The 9,888-nt window shown below is 54.3% G+C and overlaps 1 protein-coding gene across 1 annotated transcript; it reads left to right on the top strand.

The window, feature by feature from the left end:
- Positions 1–896: 896 nt before the first annotated feature.
- Positions 897–6,911, top strand: JN550_009389 (uncharacterized protein; the record flags this gene model as incomplete). Its single annotated transcript, XM_049321456.1, has 3 exons — positions 897–5,591; positions 5,645–6,745; positions 6,795–6,911. 3 exons carry the CDS (start codon positions 897–899, stop codon positions 6,909–6,911), a joined length of 5,913 nt encoding a protein of 1,970 aa, XP_049168746.1.
- Positions 6,912–9,888: the final 2,977 nt, after the last annotated feature.

Below are 9,888 nucleotides of genomic sequence, written 5' to 3'. Positions count from 1 at the left end.
ACCATCATCTGCATGCCAACAAATCAGTGCTTGTCGGACCGGGGGCCTGACATTTCTCTGGCTGCGCTGGATGGGATTGGGGATGGGGGATTGGGGACTGGCAGACTGAGACTGACTGAACACATGCCCCGTCGTCCACATCGCATAGCCAAACGAAGTTCCCTGCGCATCGACGTCCAAACGATTTGACCCAGGGCCTGGGGAGATCCTTTAATGTTTTCTGCTGTCTGGTGACCCCACTTCCGACGACCTACGACGGGACTTGGGGGGACGGGGTGCCGCTCTCAGCTCCCTCGCGCGCCCTCACCCTCGCTCTCCACCAGCCAGTGCAGGTGGGCAAGTGGGCAGTGGGCAGTGGGCAGCACCTTAATATTGGCTTGGTTCCGTGCCAGGGCCCAGTCCGTCCAGCCTGTCCAGCCAGTCTCACCATTGGGAGGGCCAGCTCCAGTTCGGTCGGGGCTCCATCCATCCATCCTGCGGCTACTTGGGTCTTGCCTGCGTGTGCGTGCTAGATTGCCCATCTGGAAGTACTACTCCATACCTGCCCCAGATACACACCTACTGGCTCGACAAGTCCTGTCGCTACAAGCCAACCGCCAACCGCCAACCGCCAACGGAAAGCAGAGCGGCAGGCCAAGCCCGTTATGAGCTGCATGCGCGTCGGCGTCTGAACTTGGGTGACGACAGCCTGAAAGGGGCCCTCTCTGCCAACCACGTCCGCCGAGCGGCGACGCACTCCAGCACGCGCGAAGGTTCATTGGAAGGCAACCCAGATCAACCTACCGCCCACCTGGATATCGGGGCACACTGACCGGCCAGCGAACTTTGCGACAGCGTACCCTGAATTGAAGCCTGAATGTCCAGGGTGATGTCCAGGCCGCCCGACCCGTTCCAGAATGGAGGCCGGCAATCGTGACCACGAGGACCGTCTCGCTGGACTGCTGCAATCCCAGTCGCCGACCCGACGGCCTCTCCCTCAACTCGATATCCTCCACTCGCCATACCATCTGCCCTACTCGGATCCCTCTGGCCCTGGTTCCAGCTCCAGGGGCGACGCTGAACCCTTGGAGTGCCTGCCCTACGAGCATACCGATAGCCACAGCGGCGCCGGCCAAGTGCCCTTGCAATTGCACTCGGCCGCCCTTGCTTCCTATGCCGCAAACAATCGCCAGGCCGCGAATGCAAATGCGAATGGCCTCGTCGACCCGGGCGACTTCTACAGGACCTACCGTGCCGTCATCAACGCGTCCGCCGAAAACCCAACCACGACCAGCGACTACGGCGAATTGATGGCGTCGACTTCCACCCTCTCACCGGCGCAGAGGCAGAACCCCAACGCCTCGTCGCTCCGATCGAACAGCAATGGCACGACGCCAAAGCATCCCGCCGTAGCCTCCGCCGCGAGGACCGGCCTCAGAACTACACCACGGTCAGTATCCGCGCCCATTCACCCCCAGAGTGACGCCAGGGGTGGTGCCGCAACGTCAGGACCTGCAGCTTACGGCAGCAGGCAACCTAGTGTGAAAGATCTCAAGAAGCGATTCGACCACAATGCCACAGCGCAGGCTGGCAACGGCAACGCAGCCATGGCTGCCCGTAAGACGACCCCACGCATGTCAGCCCGGGAACCCTCGTCCGCAGTCTCACCTACACCCGCAAACTATCGTGGAGTCGGCAGCGCGAACGCTTCTTCGTCTCCTTATTCAGCCTCGAGGACTTCGTCCGGGGCGAGGACTCCATCTGCGACACGTTCGACGCAGAGGTCACGGTTCAGCGCCGAAGATCAGGTTTCCAATAATTCGCAATCCTTTGCCAGTCGCATAGCCAAACCCCGGACTGGTCATGGTCTGTCCTCCAAATCCATGAGCAACCTCTCTCCGACGTCACCCGTGGGCGCCTCGTCTGTTCCACCACTTCCTCGGATGGAAAAGAGCAGCGTAGATTCTCCCGGCAAAAGTCTTCTTTTTGGCGAAATATTACCTGGCGAGAATGACGCTGGCCTCGCTGGGTTCGGGATTGATAGCGCCCGCCCGAGACGGACGTCAGAATCTAACCTTCGTAACCCGGCTGGCCTGCACCATCGAAGCCTCTCACATGCTGATGCAGAACCAGCCTCCCCAACAGACTGGTACCGCAGCGCCCACGCACCTGGCGAATCGAGCAGATCACCGACCAAACCGCACAAGTCCCACAACAGATCGCGAAGTGACTTGGCAGGATCTAAACCTACCCCGACGCAGCTCAGGACACCCCTATCATCCAGGAAACAGGCAACTCCCACCCCTGACTTGGGTCCTTCACCTGCGACCTCCAGACTCCCGGTATCCGTTCGGAAGAACAGCCCATCGTCGTCATCGGCGAGCCCCCCGTTCTCCCGCTCTAACTCTCCGTCCACTGCCAAACGCCCCCCAACACGGACACAGGGCAGAATACATAAGCCGCCGCCAATATCTACATCCAGTGCAAGGGCGCGGACACCCACTAGCGGCCCTACCGGGAAACGACCGCCAGGAACCATCACCCCTAATGGCAACACACGGTTGAATGCCTATATTTCGGCTCCTCCGCCTAAACTGTCTCCGCCGCTGCGAAGTTCCCGGCCACGTCAACCTGTTTCATCCGCCACCACCGCTAGCTCGAGGATGAAGGCTGTTGAAAGGGGGAGATCGCCTGCCAAACACGATAGCCGAACCGGCAAGCCGGAAACACAGCGGAGAAGGAAGATCTCAATGGGCCCGATAGACTTTGACGCTCGTCGTGAACAAATAAAACTCTCGTATACCAAGAGTATTCGGGAAACTGAAGCCAAGGCCGCTGCTAGAAGGCGGGCAGCCGCGGAGAAGGAGAGGCAAAGGCGCGAAGAGGAGGCTATTGCGGCCCAGGCTGCCTTGGCTGCTGCAGAAAATCAACGCCAGGACGAAGAGGGTATTGAACAACATGGCGCAAATTCAGACATTGATGCAGATGCGCCAGAGTCTGAAATGCACCAACATGAAGAGCACGAACAGCCTGAACAACCGACTCTAACACTGAATACCGGCATCAGTCTGGATTCGCCTACTCTGGGGATGCCGGGCAGCTTCCCACCCTTGGGTTCCCCGGATATGCATGATGAAGCACCACCTTCAGCGGTGTCAGATACTACAGAGTTTGATGCCGAGCCTCAAACCGAGCCCCCTTCTCAACAAACCCAGCAGGCGGTGGTTCTAGGATATGACGGTCCCGCAGCGGAAGCACAACCCGTAGACGCCACCACCACCACCCCTGCGGAGTATAAGTCTCCTTTCGACGAATCCCCCGTAGATGGAAATGCAACAATCCCAATATCGTTGGAGGTATTACCGCCACAGGTTCAAGAGCCCACTTTGGACTCGGGGAGGGAATCATTGATTCCAGGGCCTGACCAGGACGAATACACACCACAACCATATGCCGCCCCCTCATATGAGACAACGGTAACCATCATTGGCCGAAATGCTGATTTCACTTCGACGCCCAAGGGAATGGACCAAGTTTCTTCCTCCTGCGACGCTGAATCTGCAGAAGTAGAACCACAACAAGAACCTGCGAACGAAGCAAGGGCGCCTAGTCCAAGTCCAAATACCTCGGGCGGCCGGGAAGCATCCTCTGGTGACGAGTGTAGCGACCATGATGCCGGCCTTCGAAAGCTAGAAGAGTTCTACATCGGTCCCAATGTAGCGGAGTCGGCTGCACGCCTTCGTGAGTCGACATCCAAAGCCCCACCCCGGCATGCCCGGACGTGGTCGATGGAACAGAATGAGCAAGCTCCGCAAGAGCCTCGTTTCTCGACAGAGACTAGAAGAACCATCGAGACGAGGCCGAGTCTGAACGTCCCCAGAGCTTCTTACTCTGCAAATCGTGCTAGCCACAACACAGTTTGGACAGATTATTCGGTTGAAAGTCGAGAAGACTTTCCAGATTTCTCGGTCAAATTGCAGAGACGAGACTCTGCATACCGCGAGAATGATTCTGTATCAGAGGCAGGGTCCCGGATCCACTCTAGTCGCCACGACCGGAACTCTAGGACTTACCCTTCCAGCCCGGAGTCATCACCTCACGGGAGCTATAGGAGTCCGAGAGTGACTGGCGAGAGTCAACTTCGATCTGCGGCACACCAACTCCCGGAACTTGACACCGGCGGAGGCTTTGTCGTGGACTACATCACTCGCAAGAACAGCACAGCTTTTGCCGTCCCTGTACTACCAGATCATTCTCCTCCGCCGCCACCAGAAGAAGCGGCTTTCCCTGACTTGAGCTCTGCGCCGCCAAGCGAATACTTCAACGATACCAGACCTAGCAGCTATCTCCATGGAACTCAGGATGGCCACAGCACATTCTCCGTGTCAAGGCCGCAAAGCGAGAGTTTTGACTTGCCTGGCTCGACCCCACACTCGGTCGACCAGGCTTCCCTTGACATATCTGAGGGCCACACGTCCACCAGGACACGTATGGACAGCCAAACAACTCTTGCGGACAGCATCGACCAAGATAATTCAGCAGGTCTTTCGGCCAAGGAGAGGAAGAGGTTGTTCACTCGACTCGAGACGGTAAAGGAATTGATCGATACAGAGGCCTTCTTCATCCGAGACATGAACATTGTTGAAGAGATCTACAAGGGGACCGCAGAAGCTTGCCCGCAGCTTGACGATAACACCATCAAACTCATATTCCGGAACACAGACCAGATCATCACCTTCCACACAGCCTTCCTTGCCGAATTGAAGGAAGGAGTATCCAGCGTATATGTACCCAAAGTACATCGATCCATGATCCCAAAGGATGCATCCAGTGTCTCGGATGGCACTCTCGGATCTGTACCAGCTGTCGGCCATTTGGATGACGGGAAAGACAGAGAAACCTCACTAGGTCCAATCTTCAAGCGGAACATGGATAAAATGAAAACTGTGCACGAGACTTTCCTCAAGAACAGCGATCATGCAGCAAAACGACTGATACAGATCCAGGAGGATCCGACTGTAAAGGTTTGGCTCAACGAATGCAACGAAGTTGCCCGAGATTTGACTAAAGCCTGGAATTTGGATTCACTCCTGATCAAGCCCATGCAACGGATCACGAAGTATCCAAATCTACTGGTTCAGCTGCTACATGAGACCCCAGCCGATCACCCTGACCGACCTGCTCTTGAGTCTGCCAAGTCCGCTCTAGAAGATGCAATTGAGGAGATAAACAAGACGAAGAAGAATTTTGAGCTGGTTGGGCAGATCGTTGGCAGAAAACGAAAAGATTCTGACGTCAGAGGGTTCGCAAGAGCCTTTGGCAAGCGCGTCGACAAATTGCAGGCAACCAACAATCGACCTTCTGAAGATGCTGAGTACGCTAAGCTCCACGAGAAGTTCGGCGATGATTACCTTCGTCTGCAAGTGGTCTTGAGGGATGTCGAATTTTACACTCGGCAGGTCACTGCCTATGTTCACGAGTTCCTCCAATACCTGTCGTCAATGGAGCTTGTCATGCGTCTGCAACCTTCACCGCACCCCGAATTGGAAAGCAAATGGGTACGCTTCAACGTGTCTATGAGAGATATCGAGAAGGTGGCCCTAGAGCAACATGTAAGTCTCCTCTCCTCCTCAGTGGTGTAGAAAGAGTACTAATAAGCCAAAAGCTCTCTCAAGTTCGAAAGCATGTCATTGAGCCATTTGAGCATGTCATCAAAGCGTACAGCAACCCGTCTTTGGCCATGAAAAAGCGTGCCAAGCGCAGAGTAGACTACGAAAAGTCGGTACAACTCAAGAAAGCTGGCAAGAAACTGGACAAGCAACTCACCGAGTGTGTGGAGCAATATGACGCTCTCAACGAAGCGCTCAAGAAGGAATTGCCAAAGCTTTCCGCGCTCACCGAAAAGATTGGCAATATATGCCTCGGAAACTTTGTCAATATCCAAACTCAGTGGTTCTCTATCTGGAAGGAGAAGGTCAAGGTTGTCCTCGACAACCAGCAAATTCCAGAGATACCGGATATCATCTCCAACTTTCAGCGAGACTACAGTTTCCAAGAAGAGCAGATGCAGTCGATCTCTATCCTGAATCCTACATCGACACCTCGGGTTTCTCAGTCAACCAGCATTGACGATTCTCAAAGGCTTCGTCCGAGGCCGTCCGAACTCTCAAGCCTCCGCCGCGGGCGAGGACTGTCAGTAAACAGTGATGTCGCTCCCAGCTTGCCGACGCCCGACTTTGTTAAGCGCAACAGTGGGCAGTTCACCGTGTCTCCCTCGGTAAATTCAGTCCCGAGTCCACACCAGTTCTATTACCGGGACTATTACGCCGGCATCAATAGCACCACCCCCGCAGGCTCTGGAACGCCTAACACACCAGAAGCTTCTGGCCGCGCTCCAGCATCGGGGTCTCTCCGGCCAGGAACGGGGCAAAGCTACGACTCAGGAGGCATGCCCAGGCGGAGTACTGACAGCGGCCAAACAAGACGGTACTCAAATTCTGTTTACCCCACATCTGGGTACCAGTCACCGCCAGAACCTTCCCAGAACCAAAGGTATTCCGGTCTTTTCCACTCGGCGCTACCCCTGTCCGATGCTCCAGAGAAGAGCGTACGGCAGTCCAGGGCATCATCCCGTGCTTCTTCTCGTGAGAGACCCCCTATCGACGGATACAACGTTTTGTGGCTCGCAGCCTCTCTTTTCGAGTTCAACATTGAAACTACCAAGCATGAAGCAGGGTACCCTTACCTAACGTACCAAGCTGGCGAAGTGAGCCCACTCTTAAACGGCGTTGTGGAAGTCAGCTAACGCAAGACAGATTTTCGATGTTATCGCCGAGAAGGGCGAGCTGTGGTTGGCCAAGAACCAAGATGATCCAAAAAACCTTGTTGGTTGGCTATGGTCCAAACATTTTGCTAAACTTGCAGATGATTGAGACTCGGCCAGCTAACTACGCGCACAACACCCGCATTTCATTAAGACGCTAGAAGTTCGCTTCTTATTCTTTGCCAAAACGGCGGCAGTCGTGCGAGACTGCCTTTTACATCCTTCTAGAAGTTGGAGTCCTCCGTGACTACTTTCGAAGACTTCAGTGTACAAAATTCGTTATCCGAACCAGCCGGAGTCGGCGCCATCTACTTTGTTGATTTTCCACTTCGGGCGAGGCGTAGGCGCACCGAGGCTTTTGAGCTTTCATTTCCAAAATTAAATCAGGGGCGGGCATATAATGTACGAGCGGACGTCGTGACGGAATCATGATATTACCAAGCCAAGCACGAACATGGAAAGAGGAAAGACAGGGATCTCAGCAATGGACAAAAAGAACTGTTTTGTTTCTTCTGGTGGCTATTACATTTACATTTGATTCTCCAGCCTGTTCCGGCTTCGCCACCTAGTTCTTCCAGATCCGGGAGAGGGGAGCGTTAGCACAGAGCGGCAGTTTTCCTTCTCACTTACCATTTCAGCCCATTTTGTTCTGGCATGATACCTACGTTGAGAGTACCATACTGGACAAGCCACTACAGGCACTACTTTTATTGTTTTCCTGCTACGACATTGGGTTCCTCGACCGGCTTTCAGGCTGTGATGGATGATGGATTGGCGGGGCATCTGGGGAGGGCAAAGCTTTGGATGTTTGATCATACAAACATGACGGACCCGGGCTATTGTTGGTTTCGTGGAGATCTGATCAGCCAGGAGATTTGGGGTTTGCCCAAGCGATCAGGCATGACATGGTAGAAATCCATAGTTAATGAATGATCTGTGGTCCAAACCCTGGTTTGTGTGATACGAACTGTCTGGTTCCATTAACCCTGGCAATGCAAAAGTCATGGTTTGCGGAAATCTCATCGCGCTCTATGTGACGCTATTGCGACCAACGCCACAAGCAAGTGGACAAATTGGGAGAGCGCGAAGATGCCTCTCCTCTGCAAAAAGTGCGAGCCGAAGCCCCGAGGAGACCAAAGCTGCGGGAGCCCGCATCGCCGTTTGCGTTCTCCGCCCATAGACTGTCGAGGAATCTATTCAAGTACCGTAATAGACACAACAACAAGCACGAATCCCGGATCACTGACCAATCTCCTTCTCACCTTCCTCTGACTGAAGCGTATGAGCCCGAAACGAGCGCTTCCCTAGCCGAGCGGTAGCAGAACCATTGACTATTGATTATTGACTACATGACATACGTACCGAGCGGTTCGATTCCTGCACACAGGACCTGACGCTCCTGCTCCAGCCACCGCGCTGAGACTACAGCCTCTGCCGCTGCATACTACAGCCCCTGCGCCGCTATACCCGCTACTGCTCGGTTGCGCCGGTCTGATCCAACCTTTTTTGATCTTTTTCTTTTTCTTTTTCTTCTCTATTTCATCTTACCTTCTCAGAACTGCGTGGCCACGTAGCAGAGTCCAACAAGGTTGTCAGGAAGGGAAGGGGACGGCCGAATCTCGAATTTTGCTACACCCCAGCACCTGCATGCAGACGCGGTCCTCGTGACCCACATCTATAGAGAAAAAAAAGGGGTCACACCGCAATTGCCGTGCTCTGCTTGTCGTGGGTATGAACAATGAGCGGTGCGTCTATGTTTGTGGAAGTCATGTCATCTGTGGGGTTCAGTTGCTTGCTTCTTTCCTTATAGGGAACCAGTTTGTCGTCTACTGCAGTTTCGTGTAAGGGTTTATATAATTGATAGAAATGATGAATAGTTCATGATCTGGATTGGCTACTCAGGGTTGCCAGCAACGCAAGGTCTGTTTGCTCAGTGACGCATGGGGTCTTGATGGTCCGATGCTGCCAATGCAGTCATGATCCGTTCAGTGCAGAGTTCTGGTTGTCAGTTACCTAGGATTAAGCAATATTTGCCAGTAGTATCAGAGATGCCTGTTCCTGTCTGGCGCAATGGCCTCGGCACTGCTTTGCACAGCGTGTGACCATGTGTCTCTGAGGATGTCTTGAAAAACCATGGCGTGCCATTCTCCCCAGCAGATCCCGTGCTCGCGTTGAGGCAGATCCGAGGTTCCGGATGCTGAGAAGACATCTACATCTTTGCTGTAGAGCCAAAGACAGCGCCGAGTCACACAGCGCTGGTCTTCAAGGTCGTACTTTGCGTGATAGGTGCTTCACCGGTTGGTTGCTAATAAGGCTGCCTGCAAAATTGCTGCCCGATGCTTCAGCTCGGTCGGTTCTCGAGGCATGTTGATAGTGAGCCCGTATAAGACACATCCCGTGTTTCATTCGCTTTATAGTTAATTATGATAAGCAGGTAACGATGGTCTGTGACAAACCTAGGAGAATTAGACATATGCTGCTCCAAAGGTTCCAGTGATCGAATCTTGCACGTTGGCATCATACTTGGCGAGTCGCTTCCCAACCCCGTACGTTGTTAGGCGGGCAGCGGAAACGGGGTACAAGGCGGAAAACGATCATCAGCGGCTGGTCCCTCCTCCACCCTTGGCGACGCGAGCATGGGAGGGATTTGCAACGCTCATGCGGGCAGCTGGGGATGCTATGCATCTGGGTAGCATGCATATCTGCGCAGGCCGTCGGCGGCGCGCGGAAAGCGAGTCCACAGGCGTCGACTCGATATGCATGCTTAAGCTACTGTCTGGTCATCGACACGCATAGCTAGGTACACAACGCTTTGTGACGACGTTGACACCTCGCGTGCACTGTGGGCTGATCAGCACAGGGGGGAAAATGCAACCCTTGAAGCGCATGGATCACTCCAGACGGAATGTGGAGTGAGCAGCACACTTCCTCGCCGACTTCCCGTATCAAACTGTATTTGGAATCTCCGTGTCAACGCATAATGATTTCCGAGCTGCATCCCCTTGCAATGCCAACTGCGACGTACAAGAAGGACATGGACAAAAGCGCGTGGCGCGACACACATCGGCCTCTGGAGCATTGTTTGG

This window comes from Neoarthrinium moseri (assembly GCF_022829205.1).
Source record: "Neoarthrinium moseri strain CBS 164.80 chromosome Unknown scaffold42_Wmoseri_CBS_16480, whole genome shotgun sequence".
Taxonomy (NCBI): Eukaryota; Fungi; Ascomycota; class Sordariomycetes; order Amphisphaeriales; family Apiosporaceae; genus Neoarthrinium; species Neoarthrinium moseri.
The sequence above is the reverse complement of the archived record's forward strand: the minus strand, read 5'-3'. Positions and strand labels throughout refer to the sequence as shown.